This window comes from Pseudophryne corroboree, chromosome 5, assembly GCF_028390025.1.
Source record: "Pseudophryne corroboree isolate aPseCor3 chromosome 5, aPseCor3.hap2, whole genome shotgun sequence".
Lineage (NCBI taxonomy): Eukaryota > Metazoa > Chordata > Amphibia > Anura > Myobatrachidae > Pseudophryne > Pseudophryne corroboree.
In genome coordinates, this window is record NC_086448.1 from 308,613,630 (window position 1) to 308,632,151 (window position 18,522).

The 18,522-nt window shown below is 44.7% G+C and overlaps 1 protein-coding gene across 1 annotated transcript in view; it reads left to right on the forward strand.

Annotated features, from left to right (window-relative positions):
* The window catches only part of PSMA2 (proteasome 20S subunit alpha 2), a 77,614-nt gene that overhangs the window by 53,294 nt on the left and 5,798 nt on the right, over positions 1-18,522 (forward strand). Inside the window, exons 4-6 of the mRNA XM_063922477.1 lie at positions 2,650-2,772; positions 3,707-3,788; positions 16,454-16,527. Of these exons, the coding sequence (XP_063778547.1) occupies positions 2,650-2,772; positions 3,707-3,788; positions 16,454-16,527 (279 nt within the window). The remainder of the gene's footprint in view (positions 1-2,649; positions 2,773-3,706; positions 3,789-16,453; positions 16,528-18,522) is intronic.

Here is an 18,522-nt window from a genome sequence, read left to right on the forward strand (position 1 = left end):
CTGTCCCTGTTGTGCCGGGGGTACTGGAATGACTACTCCTGACTAAAGCAATTTCTGAACTGCTTCTTGCAAAGCCCTGGCCTTTGTCTCTACCCGAGACGGGCTGATGCATTAGAACCTTCGAGGAGGATGCTTCTTGAAGGCAAAAACATAACCTAGAGATTCCGCTTCTTGCACCCAGGCATCTGTTGTAGATGGGTGCAAACTGAAAAAGTTGGCCCCCCACCCTGGGATCCGCCAGGTGGAGGCCCGCACCATCAGGCTGATGGCTTATCTTCTGGTTTGGAAGCTGGCCCTCTGGTAGCCCAGTGCTTTTTTGATTTACCAAACTTATTGTATTGTGGTGCTTACAATCACTTTTTTCCCCTTTGGTTTTCCTTGAAACCGAAAGGGCCGGAAAACCGGATCCCTAGGTTTTGGGGTTATATGTGGAAGGAAACTTGACCTTCTTGGAGTCTGCTTCTGACTCCAGAATATCTGTCAATTCTTTACCAAACAGAATATTTCCAGAAAAAGGAAGATTCCAAAACCTCCTTGGATTCTGAATCCGCTTTCCACGTACGTAACCAAACTGCACTGCGAGCAGCTATTGTTGAGGCTGATGCCCTAGAACAGGCATGCCCAAACTGTGGCCCTCCAGCTGTTGTGAAACTATATATCCCAGCATGCCCTGGCACAGGTTTGCTGTCCGAGAATCCTAAGCTGTTTCAGGGCATGCTGGGATGTGTAGTTTCTCAACAGCTGGTGGACCGCAGTTAGGACATGCCTGCCCTAGAAACAATAGTACCCATATCTAATGCAGCTTCTTCCAAGAATACTACCGCTTGTTTAATATGGGCTATATAAGATTTTTGCTCTCTAGAAGCTGATGAAAAATCACTTTCCAATGCATCAGCCCAGGCAGCCACTGCCTTTGCTATCCAAGCTGAAGCCATGGCTGGCCTTATGACTGCTCCAGACAGGGAAAATATTGTTTTTAGAAAACCATCCACTCTCCTATCCATGACATCATTTAAGGATATTGATGGCAAAGGCAATATAGATTTTCGCACTAATCTAATCACATGCGTATCTACTTTAGGAGCTACCTCCCTTTTTAAACTGTCCCCGGCTGGAAAAGGATAATTGGAGTCCCATTTTTTTGGGAATTCTATATATTTTGTTGGGTGTTGGCCAAGCCTCTTCTATGATTTCCGTCGGCTGGTCTGACCCTGGAAACTCAGTCATAACTGTCTTGGGACGTTTAAACAAGGTGCCTTGGTTTTTAACACAGGCTCTGCTGAATCTTCTAAGGATAGAATGACCTTCATTGCTCTAATTCAGCTATATCCACTGAGCTGAGACCACCTTCCTCCGCTTCATATACCGAAGTAGAGTAAATAGAGCTTTCATCATCCGATGAATCGTCATGTGTAGTCTGTGAAGGTGAAGATTTACTTACCATCGGTTTATCAGCTTGTTTCATTTGAGAAGCTGCTGGGGGGAAATGGTACACCGTAGGTAGGGAGCGGCATGTATGGGTACCCCATTCCTGGTACAGAAGCTGTAGGAATTATCCGTTCAGCTATACTGGACAAGGTCTGTGCAAACATAGCCCAAGGCGGATCTATCTGTACCTGATGGTGTACAGGGATCTGCCTTTTGTTCTGCTGAAAAGCAAAACAATTTGCACATAAACTATCCTGAACCAGCTCCTGAGAGGATAATAGTTTTGCAAGACAAACATGATATGAGTGTTGCTGTAAGTGTTCCTTCGTCACTTTTGCCACTCTTGGATATGATAAATAATTGCCACTTTCAGTGTTCTACACAATTTGTGACTGTAATTTTTGTAAGGTTCAATTGTGTAGTGAGGGACAATATTTGCTTATTTGTCAACATATTATGATTGGCAGCCACCAACACTGGTTTTGCCTATTATATTGAACATATATAATTAATTTGAATTGGTCCTTGATCAACCCAAGGCACCCCTGTAAGTAAGTGCACACAGTTTCAACCGTAAGAGGGTTGGGGGACGACAACAGCTTTTATGACCCCCCCCCACACACACACACACACACACTTTTTCTTTGTTTTTGTTTAACCCCTTCAGTAGTGAGTTTTCAATTTAAAAACACCTTGTGGGGGTGTTTTTAAATTGGCATGAGAGCGGGGAGGGGAAGGCGCAGGACGAACATATCGCCTGGCGCTCGCCACACCCGGGAATCAGCATAAGCCATTTTTCAGCTAAGCCCGCCCCCCTGCCAATAGTAGTCCGGGTGGTGGGCTAAACATAATGGAGAATGCTGATTCCTGGGTGCTGTGCACGCTGCACGGCTGTCCCCAGAAAATCAGGAGGTAGTATGCACAAAAATCTTCTGGGGTAGCCAGTGCTGGCTAGCCCAGAAGATTTCCGTGCATACCATGTCACTGGCATTAAACATTTTAAATAAAAACAACACCTTTTATTTTATTTTTTAGTCACAGCGCCGTGCTTGTACTACCAGCATTATAAAGAGTATTTTTTTTATTAAAAAAACATTTGGTTTAAACCAGCCACAACTGTGTAAGACATAATATAGAAAAACTTGGCATTTGGGACTAGTTTACTTGTGCTTGCATTGTCACTTCTATATAGCTCTATCTATTTGAATTTTTGCTTTGTAGAGTACTTGTTCGGCGGGCTCGAAAACTAGCCCAGCAGTATTTCCTTGTATATCAGGAGCCCATCCCAACAGCACAGCTAGTACAACGAGTGGCGTCTGTCATGCAGGAATATACACAGTCTGGGTAAGTTCACCAATTCTATTTGTGCACTGTAATAAAGTACAAGTGAGATTTGACCCTCTTAGTAAAATTTCCATTATAAGGAAACATTGGGCAGTATCCAGTTATCTGTGATAAAACATCCGTTGTTGTTATTATTATATATTATTTCTGAGTTGTTTGGTTTTTTTGAGGGGAAAATAATTGCCAGTTAAGTGGTTAAAAGCTCCTTCTACGGAGCTGAATTTTCATCTATTATGGACTTGCATAAGTTAAACATTAGCACAGAATATTGCTCTCCTTGTGTTCTGCAATCCACCCAGTCCATGGAACCTCCTGACGTTGATCGCAGTCCTGCTATGCCCTCCATGTGCCCCTTGGGATTCAGTATGAGATCGACGTTGGAATTCGGGCGAGCGCAGTGTGTCCCCTCGTGGGCTTGCCACGCTTTGGGCCTTTGGTCGCCACAGGGTTATTCCCCATCGGGTGGTGGCGTGGACCACCACCTGAGTGGGGATTCCGACCGCCGAAATTTCACCAGGTGTCAGGATTCTGGTGTCTGTATCCTGACAGCTGGGATCCCCACAACCGGCAAAAGGAATGCCTCCCGCCCCTTGAAATGGGGGGAAAAAAAAAAAACCTGAACAGGCAAGATTTTAGGAGGGCATCATCGAACCATGGCAGACGTTTGGGGTACTCCTGTGCAGTGGATTACGGCAAACATTGTATTACTTAGTTTAGTGTGTCATACTGTTCGGAACTAACTGGGTTGAGTGGAATGTTACACCCCAAATGAATACTAATCTGCATCCATGTATGCATAACAACAATTATCCTTTTAGATGTGTCTGAAATTATTGATTTATACAATGTACAATTTTCTAGAATCCATGAATTACGAAGTTTATGGTTCCTTGTTTAACTGAATGTGTCAGTAATTATTGTTCTCAATTCTCAGTGGTGTACGGCCATTTGGAGTCTCGTTATTAATTGCAGGCTGGGATGAAGAGCGACCATATTTATTCCAATCTGATCCTTCTGTAAGTAACAAGAATTCTGAGTACTGTACCATACGTTTTCTATACCTCAAATTGGGAGGTTTTTAAAAAGAAGCCCACCGCTAACCCTGGTCTCATGAAATACATTGTTTTATTTCTCTTTGATCATTCAACTGCTGCTTAATACCATTTTTTTGCAAAGTGAGTTGGTTGATCTGATAACTTGTGTTTTCCGACCAGGGAAGTAGAGATAGTTGATTAATCTGCACTAGTGTGAAATTCCAAACATCTTACACTTGTTTGCTGTACAAAGTTCAAGTTCACAACTATAACAAAAGCGTTAACAAATACAAAACATTGCCTATTCAAGTTTACATGACTATAGCTAGTGTTTTCAGCTTTTTAGATTTGAGAACTGTTAAAATAAATTGATTATTATACAATGTGAAATGAAGCTGGTTCTCTCATTCTTCCAAAGCTTTGCGTTTATAGCAAATTTGTGAGCGTCAGAGCTGCTTCAATGAACCACTATGAAAGCTGTTTTAAGTACTGTATCTCTGCTGGTGATATACATTGGGGGTGATCTATGATACTGGTACTGATCTTTACCGAGACGAAGCAGGAAGCTCTAGCGACAAGATGTATTATCTAGTTTGTAAGAGCGTTTCCTCCTCCGGCAATCCCTGCCAGTGCATCAGCCTAGTGCTGATGCGTTGTCTAACCCCCGTCCCGCACCACTGGGCATGCGCAATATGTCGCTACTATCACGAAATCTCCTGTGTGCAGCCTGGAGATGGCACTACAGTGGTTGTCAATAGGGCATCAACACCTGCAGCTGTCAAAATTGATAGCTACAGGTGTCTGCCCCACACATGGGCTCTTTGTCTTAAAGCTAGCAGCACCGATAATGACTGGGGTGCATAACGCCCCTGTCACTTGCCACACATTGCCGCAGTAATACATGGGGAAAAGCAGTATCGGTGCACAGTTACCACTTCAACCCCATAAGGAAACATAATTTATTAACTTCATTGTGTGTAAGCAGGACCCAGCTAAGTTACTGATCTATGCGTACGCAAGAGAACTGTTAAGAGGGGATGTAGTCAGTATTCCGGCGTTGAGGATACAGACACCGGGATCCGGACTACCGAGAATGCCGACAGCGGCACCAGGGCTATTCCCGCTCATGGGTGTTCAAGACACCTATAGAGCCCACAAGTGGCTTTCGATCACTCCCCCCGCTTCGGGATCCCTGTGTTGGTATTCTGATCTCCAGGATACCGGCCGCTGGGATTCCATCCCAAACCCGTTAAGAGATCTAGGGAGTTGCAAAGATAGAAAGTGGCAACAGCAAACATGGGTTCAACAAGGTGAGTGATGCCCATCTATCATAGAGAGATCATATGAATAAATACCTGGACTAACACAATCTTTTTGGAAGAGTAAACTTACATGTCTCAAGTCTTAGAGGATGCTGGGGTCCACATTAGTACCATTGGGTATAGACGAGTCCACCAGAATCCAGTGGCACTTTAAGAGTTTGAGAGTGTGGGCTGGCTCCTCCCTCTATGCCCCGCCTACCAGACTCTGTTTAGAAAATGTGCCCGGATAGCCGGTCACAGCTAGGGGAGCTCTCCAGAGTTTCTCTAGTAAAGTTTATTTTTAGAGTTTATTATTTTACAGGGAGGCTGCTTGCAACAACCTCCCTGCTTCGTGGGACTAGGGGGGGGGGGGGAATAGTGTCCGCCCTGTGGGGTCTGAGCCACTATCTCCGCTGACAGGACACTGTTCTCCTGAGGAGATAGATCGTTCCCCACTAAAGGGGATCGCTCACCTCAGCAGCATGCTGCCACCCACTTACAGAGCTGAAGATTTCTGGCGAGTGAGTCACCGACCCCCCTAACAAGCGGGGGGCTGGTGTGAAGATGGCAGCAGCAGGATAGGAGCGCAGTATTAACTGCGCTCCGGAGGCTCAGCGGTACATAGTGCGGCGCTGTAAGGGGCGCCCTGAGCCAGCGCCTACACTGGTCACACAGCCTGTCGGGGTCCCCGGATCTCAGCCAGCATAAATCTTCAGGCCAGTATAATCCTATGAAGAGCGGGAAGATGGCACCATTTTGGGGGCGGAGCTTCTCAGCGGTCCCAGCAGCGTTCAGCGCCATTTTCCTGCCTGCACAACGCTGTCAGTGAAGAGCAAGTCCCTCCACAGCAACTCCAGCTATCTATCATGGTACCAGGGGGCTGTAGAAGAGGGGGGGGGGGGGGGGGGGAGGCTCCAAAATGTGTAACCTATTAAGGTGCACAGTCAGTGCTTATAGGGGGTCTCCCTTTATATTAAAAGCGCTGTGTGTGTGGGTTGTCTCCAATCTCTGTGTCTCTCTTGCCATTCTTGGGGGTGAAACTATCTGTCCTCCCCTGTGTGTGTGTGGGTGTGGAGTGTCTGTGGTCTCCATTAAGCAATGTCCAGGGACTCTGTGTCATATGCTGCAGAGGATATGTCCTCTCAGGATGATCCCATTCCATGTAATCAGGATTGCACTGGTTTAGCACAGATTCCAGCAAGGGAGCCTGAATGGTTATCCTCTATCAAATCGTATGTTTTCAAATAGGGTTGCACAAAATGAATCTGCAACTCAGGCTTTACAGAACTCTATGGCAGTCTTGCCCAGTTCTGGTACATCAGGACTCCCCGCTGTATATTCACATAAACGTGCTTTTGCACAGATCATGCAGGATGATACAGATACCAGTTCTGATTCTGCAGACGGGGATGTGTTGCGGGGGGCAGCATCTCTTGCAAAAGGGGTACAGTTGATGATAGAGGCTAATAGGGATGTGTTCAATATTGCTGACACAAACTCGAGCAGGTTGAGGAGGCTTACTTCACTGAAAATAAGAAAGCCTTGCTAACCTTCCCTGCGTCAAAGGAACTAAAGGCTATTTTTGAAAAGGCTTTGGAAAACCCGGATAAATTCCAGATGCCTAAAAGGGTTCTGGTAGCGTTTCCTTTCCCGGTAGAGGATAGGAAAAAAATGGAAAAAACCAGCCTATTGTTGACACGTCAGTATCCAGACTCTCAAAAAAGGTGGTTTACCTGTTCCAGGATCTACCGCCTTGAAAGAGCCGGCTGATCGTAAAATTGATAATATGATCAAATCCATGTACATGGCTTCTGGGGCAATACTACGTCCCACTATTGCCAGTGCTTGGATTGCAAAAGCTATAGTAAAGTGGTCAGGCACGTTACTTGAGGACTTGGATACTATGGAGAAATGTGATGTTGAATTGTTTTTACGTAACATTCAGGATTCGGCAGGATTTCTGGTAGAATCCATGAAAGACCTGGGTTCCATGGCTGCGGGAATTTCTTCCATGTCGGTGTCAGCTCGTCGAGGACTGTGGTTGCGCCAGTGGTCTGCCGACGCGGAATCCAGGAGAAGTGTGGAGACCCTACCCTACACAGGTCAGGCTCTTTGGGGAAGCGTTGGATGCGTGGATCTCCACGGCTACGACTGGTAAGTCACCCTTTCTTCCCTCAGCTACACCTGCTCCGAAGAAACCCTTTTCTCCAGTTACATCAGAGCCCTTTCGGTCTACCAAGCCCAGAAAGGCCAAGCAGTCCAACACCTTCTTTCGGGGAGGTCGGCCAAAGTCCAAGAAACCCAGGAACAGAAACATGCTTCAGGTACACCAAAGTCCTCCGCATGACAGTTCACTGCACGCCCCGGAGGTGGGGCCGGTGGGAGCGAGACTCTGACATTTCAATCATGTCTGGATGTCCTCCAGCCTGGACCCTGGTTGCAAGATATTGTGTCCCAGGGGTACAGGTTGGAATTTCAAAATCTCCCTCCTCACCGATTTTTCAGATCAGGCTTGCCAGCTCTGCTGGCAGACAGGACTGTCCTGCAAGAAGCCGTCCAGAAGTTGGTGGAGGCACAAGTCATTGTGCCAGTACCACCTCACATGCAAAACAAAGGTCACTATTTGAACATTTTTTTTCTTGGTACCGAAACCAGATGGTTTGGTCAGGCCCATTCTGAACTTAAAATCACTAAACCCCTTTCTGAGGGAGTTCAAATTCAAAATGGAGTCTCTAAGGGCAGTGATATCAGGTCTGGAGGAGGGAGAATTCCTAGTATCCCTGGATATCAAGGATGTGTACCTCCACATTCCGATTTGGCTGCCACATCAAGCTTATCTTCGATTTGTACTGTTGGACTGTCACTTTCAGTTCCAGGCCCTCCCATTCAGTCTCTCCGCAGCACCGAGGGTATTCACCAAGGTGATGATGGAAATTATGGTTCTCCTCCACAGGCAGGGGGTGAACATAATTCTGTATCTGGACGATCTGCTGATAAAGGCATCGTCCAAGGAGAAGCTGTTTCGGTCAATAGCTCTCACGATCCAGCTTCTCAGGGAACATGGTTGGATCCTGAATCTTCCAAAGTCACATTTGGAACCAACCAGGAGGTTGTCCTTTCTGGGAATGATCCTCGATACAGAGGTGCAGAGGGTGTTTCTCCCCGAGGAAAAGGCTTTGGTGATTCAAACGATGGTCCGGGATGTCCTGAAGCCAGCCCGGGTGTCAGTTCATCAGTGCGTTCGCCTTCTGGGGAAGATGGTGGCCTCTTACGAGGCTCTGCAGTACGGGAGGTTTCATGCTCTGTCCTTCCAACTGGATCTCCTGGACAAGTGGTCGGGATCTCATCTACACATGCACCAGAGAATGCGTCTGTCGCGGAAGGCCAGGATTTCACTCCTCTGGTGGCTGCAATTACCTCACCTTCTGGAGGGCTGAAGGTTCGGGATTCAGGACTGGATCCTTCTAACCACGGATGCAAGTCTCTGGGGCTGGGGCGCAGTCACTCAAGGGGAAACCTTCCAAGGAAGGTGGTCAAGTCTGGAAGCAGGCCTGCTTGCCGATAAACATTCTGGAACTAAGAGCCGTCCACAACTGTCTCCTCCAAGCGGCCCATCTTCTGAGAAATCGGGCCATTCAAGTGCAGTTGGACAATGTGACAACAGTGGCTTACATAAACCGACAGGGCGGAACGAGGAGCAGAGCTGCAATGGCAGAGGTAACAAGAATCTTCCTCTGGGCAGAAAAGCACGCATTGGCGCTGTCGGCAGTCTTCATTCCAGGAGTAGACAACTGGGAAGCAGACTTCCTCAGCAGACACTATCTCCATCCAGGGGGGAGTGGTGTCTCCATCCGGAGGTATTCAAGGAGGTAACAGATCTTTGGGGCGTACCCCAGATCGACATGATGGCCTCTCGTCTCAACAAGAAGCTTCAGCGGTATTGTTCCAGGTCGAGGGACCCGCAAGCAGTGGCGGTGGACGCCCTAGTGACTCCGTGGGTGTTCCAGTCGGTGTACGTGTTTCCTCCACTTCCACTCATCCCAATAGTTCTTAAGCTCATAAGGAGAACAAGGGTTCAAGCGATCCTCATTGCTCCAGACTGGCCAAAAAGGGCTTGGTACGTGGATCTTCTGGATCTACTGCAAGAAGAGCCGAGGCCTCTTCCTCTTCGTGAGGACCTGCCGCAGCAGGGGCCGTTCGCCTATCAAGACTTACCGCGGCTACGTTTGACTGCATGGAGGTTGAACGCCCGATACTAGCTCGGAAGGGCATTCCTAACAAGGTTATTCCTGCCCTGATACAGGCTTGGAAAGGAGTAACGTCTAAACATAACCACTGAATTTGGAAAAAATATGTATCTTGGTGTGAGTCCAAGAAATTTCCTGCAGTGGAGTTTCAACTGGGACAGTTTCTCCTCTTCCTACAAGCAGGTGTGGATATGGGCCTGAAGTTGGGATCTGTGAAGGTCCAGATTTCGGCCCTATCCATTTTCTTCCAGAAACAATTGGCTGCCCTCCCTGAGGTTCAGACCTTTTTGAAGGGAGTTCTGCACATCCAACCTCCCTTTGTACCGCCTACGGTGACTTGGGACCTTAACGTGGTGTTGCAGTTCCTCCAATCGGACTGGTTTGAGCCTCTACAGGAGGTTGAGGTAAAATTTCTTACGTGGAAGGCGGTCACGTTGTTGGCCTTAGCTTCTGCTAGATGTGTGTCGGAGTTGGGGGCTTTGTCCTGTAAAAGCCCATACTTGATCTTCCACGATGATGGAGCTGAGCTCCGGACACGTCAGCAGTTTCTTCCGAAGGTTGTGTCGGCATTTCATATCAACCAACCTATTGTGGTGCCAGTGGCTACTGACTCCTCAATTTCATCAAAGTCCTTGGATGTTGTAAGGGCTCTGAAAATCTATGTGAAGAGAACTGCTCGTCACAGGAGATCGGACTCTTTGTCCTGTATGATCCCAAGAAAATTGGGTGTCCGTCTGCTAAGAAGCAGATCTCTCGCTGGATCAGGTTCACTATCCAGCGTGTGTATTCTACGGCAGGCTTGCCATGTTCTACGTCTGTTAAGTCCTGATAATGTCGGTATTATCTTAGACCGCAAAGCTATACCCCTGAGTACACAATTACCGTTGAGCCGCTATGGCGCTAGACTACGTGCACGTGCTACGCACTTTGTACGCTATTTGCGTACAGAGTCCTGCACGTGGTACGCACTTGGCGTACACACGCCGCGCTGAGTGTACGGAGTACACACAGCGAGCGCACACACAATTGAAAACCTTTAAACCTTGTTAACGATACAATGTAATGATATGCTTACACTTAAAACCCTTACCAGTGAAGTACTGTAATGATGTAATACCTTTAAACCTTTAAGTAGCGCTGGCGATACAAAGTACTCGCAGTGCGTACACCTTAACAATGCTTATACACCTTAAACAGGTTAAACTACTTTAAAGCCCATGCAGGAAAGTGAAAACACCACACTGGTTTGTAGTTGAAACCACAGGGTTCTAAGGCCACCGTGGATTGATTCCAAAAGATAAAAACAATACAATTTATACACTACAGGCTAACAAGTAAATCTAAACAGAATAATGGCTACAGAGAATGTACGTACGTGAGAATATTCGCAAGCGCAACCCGAATCCGGTCCTCTGCTCATCAGGTAGATAGCGTTCAGAGTCTTCTGACCGGCCAGGCAACAATGGTCTTTTTATACACAACATGCATACACAATACAATGGTCACTGTAATCTCATTGTTCATTGGACACAGGGACATGTCTCTACATTACAGTAAAGGTCATAGGTGGATTTGAAAGGGTGGGCGATGTCTTTCCCCAACTGCTCTTGTGGGTGGTATCCTCTGGATTCCCACCGCATATGTAATTTACAGTAAATACAGTTAATGTTCATAATCTACTTTTGTACATAACTATACGCAGGAACAAGCGATCTTTCTCTAACACCGGAATGTTACCCTCAAAATACCCTACAGCTGGATACTAGACATCACCTTCCAACCTTTATCTGACCCTTCCTATCATGCAAAGGCGAATCCCTTTGTCCAGGAACTGTTTAAACTAATAATACTCGCTGACATGGTCTAGGGGAACTATATCTACAATATACGCTATTTGGGTTAAATATGCAATGTTCTAATAACACGCTACACGTTCACAAACTCTACCGTAAATGCGCATACCACGCACCAAGGCGCATGGCCGTGAAAGCTCCGTTACGCAAAGTGCGGATATGCGCACGCACGGCAGAGCGAGTGCACGTGCAGCGGGCATGTGCATGGGGTTAGTACAAGGCATATGCATTATGATATTTTTCGACTTTGACAGGCCCACTTTACTCGTAAAGTGGGTTCTTCCTGGGCGGCTGCCTGTGGTGTCTCGGCGTTACAACTTTGCCGAGCTGCAACTTGGTGTGGGTCGAAAGTTCTACAAGTTCGATACTTTTGGCCTCTGATCTGAAGTTCAGTCAATCAGTTCTGCAGGAGCCTCCGCGCTCTCCCTCCCGTTCTGGGAGCTTTGGTACATCCCCATGGTACTAATGTGGACCCCAGCATCCTCTGGGACGTAAGAGAAAATAGGATTTTAATTACCTACCAGTAAATCCTTTTCCCGTAGTCCGTAGAGGATGCTGGGCGCCTGCCCAGCACTTCGTTTTCCTGCAATTGTTATCTGGTTCAGTACAACTTTGTTAGTTGAGTACTGCATTGTTACTTGGTAAGTAATGTTTCAGCGGTTGCTGCATTTCAAGCTAGTTAGCTTGATGTGCCTTGTATGTGTGAGCTGGTGTGAATCTCTCCACAATCCGTGTAAAATCCTTCTCTCGAAGATGTCTGTCTCCACGGGCACAGTTTCTAGACTGAGACTGGTAGGAGGGGCATAGAGGGAGGAGCCAGCCCACACTCTCAAACTCTTAAAGTGCCAATGGCTCCTGGTGAACCTGTCTATACCCCATGGTACTAATGTGGACCCCAGCATTCTCTACGGACTACGAGAAAAGGATTTACCGGTAGGTAACCAAAATCCTATTTTCTGTGACCTTTGCCTACATACTACAGATAATGCTGGAATGAACCTAGCTTTACTGTTCTAAATACAAAACAAATATGGAGGGTTATTGACAAAGTGTTTTCTCTACTCTCTTTTATTAGAACCCCCATGTTCATTAAATATATGAAAAGATTTAACACTTCTGTAACTATATAAAATATAAACCAAATTCCAAGAGCACAATAAGCACTAAAAAAATATGCTAATCACAATAAGGAATGTGTTTAGGGAATCCATTATGCATAAATTTCTGTTAACTGGAAAACTGGAAATTATTCCTGCTGTTGGGTCCTTTTTGTATCACACACAGACTAGGTCACCATGGATCTTTTCCTGAAGTTGCTGCGAGGAGCTCTGCTGTTGAGGGATAGACATGGTCAATTATTTTCATAGATTGCGAGCATGGTACCCCTAGCATTCTGGGTACTAAATATAATTCACATATAATAAACAGTGCAACATTGTGGAGTATAATATCTGGATAAAAAAATAAGGGGATACATTAGAGACCTGGTTGTAAAAGCCTGGTGACTGCTACTAAAGTTAGTGCTGTTTTGTGCATATTCAAACCTGTCAACATTTTATCCAATCTTCAGGTGTCAAATTTTGGTGACCCTGCTCCCACTGAAGTCTCCCCTTCCTGTTTGTTAGATGATGGGAGCAGAACCCAGCGGGGTCATTCCACGTCAGATTCCCCCTTTAAAAAAAAACAAACAAAAAAAAAAAAAAAGTGGAAATGTCTACCTCTGATCTCCGCTTTTTCCACGTGTTTTTTTTTTTTTTTAAATAAGATGTCAGAAACAATTTCTGCCAGACATCTCAACTGTTTTAGTTTCTGAATTATTGATTTGTCAATCTACAATAGTATTTACTAATCACTACTTATTTATTACAGTTTATTTGAAGTATCACGGGTGTCTGTTAAGAAATAATCATGCCATTTTTACCCCTAACGTAACTTTTTTCCTCCCAAATTCAAATATCCAAACCAAATTACTTTATCTGCTTTACCTTTTGAGATACGGCAAAAATGGAAGCTTTTGGAACGGCATTAAAAATGCTAGGTTTAATCAACATTTGTACCAAAAAAAATAAAAAATAAATTCAGCATGGTACTCTTCATAGTGGGGAGAGAAAATAATTAAGTAGGTCGATTACTGTTGTACTGCATGTGTAATTTACACAAGAAACCATGAAATTTAAAACCTAAACGTAACAAATTCAATCATCAATCATTATTTTCCTTTTGTTTTGGAACATGTTGTAACTGTCTGTAAATTTCATTAGTGTCAGACAGTGTGTACTGCCCTCCAGTACTTCCTTGGATAGTAGGCACTTCCGCTACACAGAGGACATAAATAGAAGGAACAAAACAAAGCTACTTTTTTGCTGTAACGTGGAACATAAGGCAGATAAAGTGATTTGGTTTGGGTTTGAGGGGAAAAATTACCTTAGGGGTTCAAATTTCTTGGTGATTCCTTAATAAACACCTGTGATACTTCAAATAAACTGGAATCAATAAGTCACAATTAGTAAATAATTGAATACATTTAAAAATAAATATTTCGGAAATTAATGGTCAGATAGAAAAGAGGCTGTTGTAGGTGCACTGTCTCTAGCATTACTGATGTCATACAGCTTAGCATATAATAAATAGTGGAGTTTAGTAACTGCGGTACCTTCACTATAGGGGTTCAAACCTAGGGCACGCCCCCCCCCCACCCCCCCCAAGCGACCCCAGGGCATCAGAAGGAATGATTGAGTAGTGAGAAGGATTAAGGAATAGGTGAGAAAAGGTGTTATTGATCAATACATAACTAAACTCCACTATTTATTATATGCTAAGCTGTATGATATCAGTAATGCTAGAGACAGTGCACCTACAACACCCCCTCTTTTCTGTAGAAGTACAAGTCTCAGTAGGTAGCACCTCCACATTACTGCCAGCTATAGATATTTGGCAGAAATAGTTTTTTTTGACATCCTCTCAAGTGAAAAAATTTACTAAAAATCTAAAATGAGTATTGGTTGGTTATGGATCAATGGGTTGACCTGGATAAGGTCGACAATCAATAGGTGGACCATTATTGGTTGATATAGACAAGGTCGACGTGGGAAGAATGTTGACACAAGGGAAAGGTTGATATGAGTTTTTTTCTTTTTTTTCTTTTTCGACGTGACTAAGAAACCCAATTACTGCACTGTGTCCCCTTGCGGGCAAGGTGCCTCGCTCCACTACCGATGCGCTTGGCACGGGTTACTATTCCCAATCAGTCCACGTGGATGGTAAAGTTTGAAAAAGTTTAAAAAAAATAAAACTTTTTTGGCGGGTAAAACTGATGTCGGCCATTGCGATATCGACCTTTTAACAATGTCAACCTTTTGTTCATGTCGACCTATTGATGGTTAATTTAAGTACTGTTGACTTACCATCCACATACCGTATTACACACCTGGTTGAACTGACGTGGAATGATCAATTATGGTTTCCTGCTGCTGTAGCTAGGGTTGCCACCTCATGCATCATCGATTCCTGGAGATCCATCCCCCCCCACCCCCTGCGGCACCAAGCAATGTTCATATAAATAAAATGATGTACCATATTTATAAAATATTTTACGAACAAACAATATAAATGAAAGTGTATTTATATAAATAGGAATATAATAGTCGCCACTTGGATAAAGTACAGGCATTTGGTGCCTTAAAACTAGATTGTGTGAAAGAGGGAAGACCCATGGAAGTGTAAGTGTTGCACACAACCTAATCAATATCAAGCTTCAACAAACAAATGCACTACTAAAAGGTGTCTGTTAGTGATTACAAAATATACATATATCTATATATAACTTGAGCCCCTATTTGTTTCATGCACGCTCATTATATCATAAATGTGTGACATGCCTGTCGGCTCTCGTTGCTCTTCTCGCATGAGCCGTGCCGGCGTAACTTCACCACCGCAGCCCGGGGAAATGCTGAGGAAGAGCGGACGATGGCAGCTTCGGCTCCGTCTGCTCTGAACACAGTCTCGCAAGATTTGATGTCATCATCTCGCAAGACAGTCACTGTAGTTCACGGAGTTCCCCGGATGCCAAGGAACACTGCTGGTGCTCCCAGGGTCCCCTTATTCCTGGAGAATCCAGGCATCTGTTTGAAGGGAAAAGCCTCCTGGAGGGTTGCCACCAAATCCTGGAGAATCCAGGAAATCAGGGAGAGGTGGCAACCCTAGCTGTAGCCCATCCACTTCAAGGTCAATATGTTGTGCGTTTCTAGATGTTTTATGCATCCCATAATTGTAACACATGGTTATTTCAGTTACTGTCTTCATGTCAGCTTATTTACTGACATTTTGTCCATGGGACTGCAACTACCTGTGCACCATTATTTGTGTGCTCTAGAGACCTGGGGGGGGGGGGGGGTAAAAAAACTGAGTTTTTTGCTGTTTTTAGGACCTAAAATAGTAGGGCAGGATTTTCCCCTAGGCGAAAAATGGGGCAGAAAACATGTGGATTGGTGAATCCACGTGTTTTCCGTCAAACGCTGGCTATTTTCGCTGATTTTGAGGCATTTTTTTGCCAATGCATTTTCACTTGGGAAAAGGCATTGGCGAAAATGCCTCCAAAATGGCCCTAATAGAATACTCATTGGGGCAAATTTGTTAGCTCCGAAATGATCGGACTTAATTGCATACCCCGTGTGTGAAAATACCAGGAGACCAGCATTTTGTGAGATTCTCAAATTGCCCTATTATGCACCAAGAATCGGTCCACTGCCAGTCACTTAGCTCACATTTCTTCCCCATTCTGCTGTTTGGTCTGAATAACAACTGAGCCTATATATCTCCTAATGACTACATGATTTTCTGTATTGATTTGCTGACATGATTGGGTGATTAGATATTTGCATTAACGTGCAGCTGTACTTAAGGTGGCCATTGAATATGTTAAAAAAAAAAAAAAAAAAAAAAAAAAAATCCTATAGAGCTAGTAATGTTATATTTTGGATACAACTAAATATATTTTCTCTTTTAAATCCATGTTTTAAATTATGAGGCTCATGTGCTTGAAGAGTTATGACACATTTACTCTGGATTCAGTTGTGTCCAGTGCGGAACTGTATTTTATAAAAGTTACATGAGGGTATGTGCAGGCAACTAAGTTTGAATTAATATGAACGTGGTGACCTAATTTAAGTGCTTTTGGTACTCCCATGCTGGTAGCTTGCAGCTTTGTTCTGTAACCAAATATTTTTTATTTATTTTTCTTTCTTCAGGGTGCGTATTTTGCATGGAAAGCTACAGCAATGGGGAAGAATTATGTAAATGGCAAGACTTTTCTTGAAAAAAGGTACAGAAATAATGCACGAGCATCTTGCAGCCTGTTATTATGATTGCTAGCTGTAGTGATGACTGCACTTTATCGTAATTTTTGTTGTGGGGTAAAAAGAATTCTGGGGGTCCAAAATTAACTTGCAAACGAGCTGCTTGGAGCAGCCCCCAGAGCTCCAGTAAGGATAGGAAGGAGTTTAGTAAGATTGATCACTAAGGTTGTAGTACAGCTTTAACCTTTTTATACCTCTGTCCCTACTAATACTTTCAGTGGAAGGAACTGATGATAGTTGTGGATTAGTTGTCTCTCATTCCTGTGGTTCACACTGATTATCATAAAGAGCTGCTACAACTGAGACAACTCAGGCTTGCTGTTGCTTTTGTTACTTTGCCATTTTATAAATCTGTGTCTCTGCAGACTTATGCTGGGTTTACACAAAACCAACAGATAGGTCGGCAGACTGGCCAATCTGACAATCAGTAAGTGCATACACACTTACCGATCGTCTGTCCGATGGATTGTCTGACGTCGCAACTAGGCAGGCATTTTACATGTCTGTCTGTTTGTGATGTCCTTCACCATGGCCTCTGCAGCAAGTGTACGACCGCCTGTACATACAGCACCATGCACCGAAATATTGGCTGTGCTGTGGGCTGAAGCAATATGTCTGTAAACGACGTTGTTCAGACATATCTGAGGTACACACCTGCCGACGTGCCCACAATATATTGCCTCTTCAATTGAACGGTTGATATATCTGGCAGTGTGTACCCAGCATTAAGCTCCAGATGAATAGTAAACACCTGGGAATTGTGTCCTTATCAGGTGCATGCTTACTATCGCTAGTAACACACTGTGAAGGAACGTATGTACCATTATGCTGAGAGGCATGAGCTCTCATAGAGTGGGATGTAGAAGCCCTGAGAGCATATTGTGGGGATTCAGTGAAGACATTTACCACAATTCTTTTGCATGAGGTTTTATTTGGAAGATTCAATTGTAACAATTCTTCACCCCCCCCCCCCCCCCCCCCCTGAAGAATGTTCTCTGAAGAGAACACACACAGTATTACGGGATAAGTTCTCAAATCTGTGTTTTTTGCAGTTGCAAAAACAGGGCACTTACCTTGGCTATTTCTCGCCCCCCCCCCCCCCCCCACCTCCCTTCCCAAAAGCTCAGTGGGTCCTGGAAAAATTCATCAATAAGTGTCTGTGTCTGGCTGCCTATTTCGAAAATTTGATAGCCCCCAGTGGATCAATTAGCCTGCAGTAAATCATTGTACTAGCTATATATCTAACTTGTGTGCCATTTCTCCTAAGTTGAACAATATATTAGTACAGCCTCTGTAAAATGTGACATCTGGAATAGCGTAACCCAGTGTTTAATACTTAACAGTCCAGTTTTTAAGTATAATCGTGCTTGAGCACAAATGTTTAAGTAAAAATAACTGAGGTCATCCGGGCTCTCGTATGGTTATCCTTAAAACATGGACTGTTAATGTGTCTTGATGTTGCAGGACCTCCAGTAACTTAAGTGATATTTATAATTTGTCTTCAATTGTAATTGCTTTATTTTCAATATCTGTCTATTATATAATTTATCTTACGTCCGTAGAGGATGCTGGGGACTCCGTAAGGACCATGGGGATAGACGGGCTCTGCAGGAGACATGGGCACTTAAAAAGAACTTTAGGTATGGGTGTGCACTGGCTCCTCCCTCTATGCCCCTCCTCCAGACCTCAGTTTGATACTGTGCCCAGAGGAGACTGGGTGCATTACAGGGAGCTCTCCTGAGTCTCCTGAAAGAAAGTATTTTAGTTAGGTTTTTTATTTTCAGGGAGCCTGCTGGCAACAGGCTCCCTGCATCGTGGGACTGAGGGGAGAGAAGCAGACCTACTTAAATGCTAGGCACTGCTTCTTAGGCTACTGGACACCATTAGCTCCAGAGGGAGTCGGAACGCAGGTCTCACCCTCGCCGTTCGTCCCGAAGCCGCGCCGCCGTCCTCACAGAGCC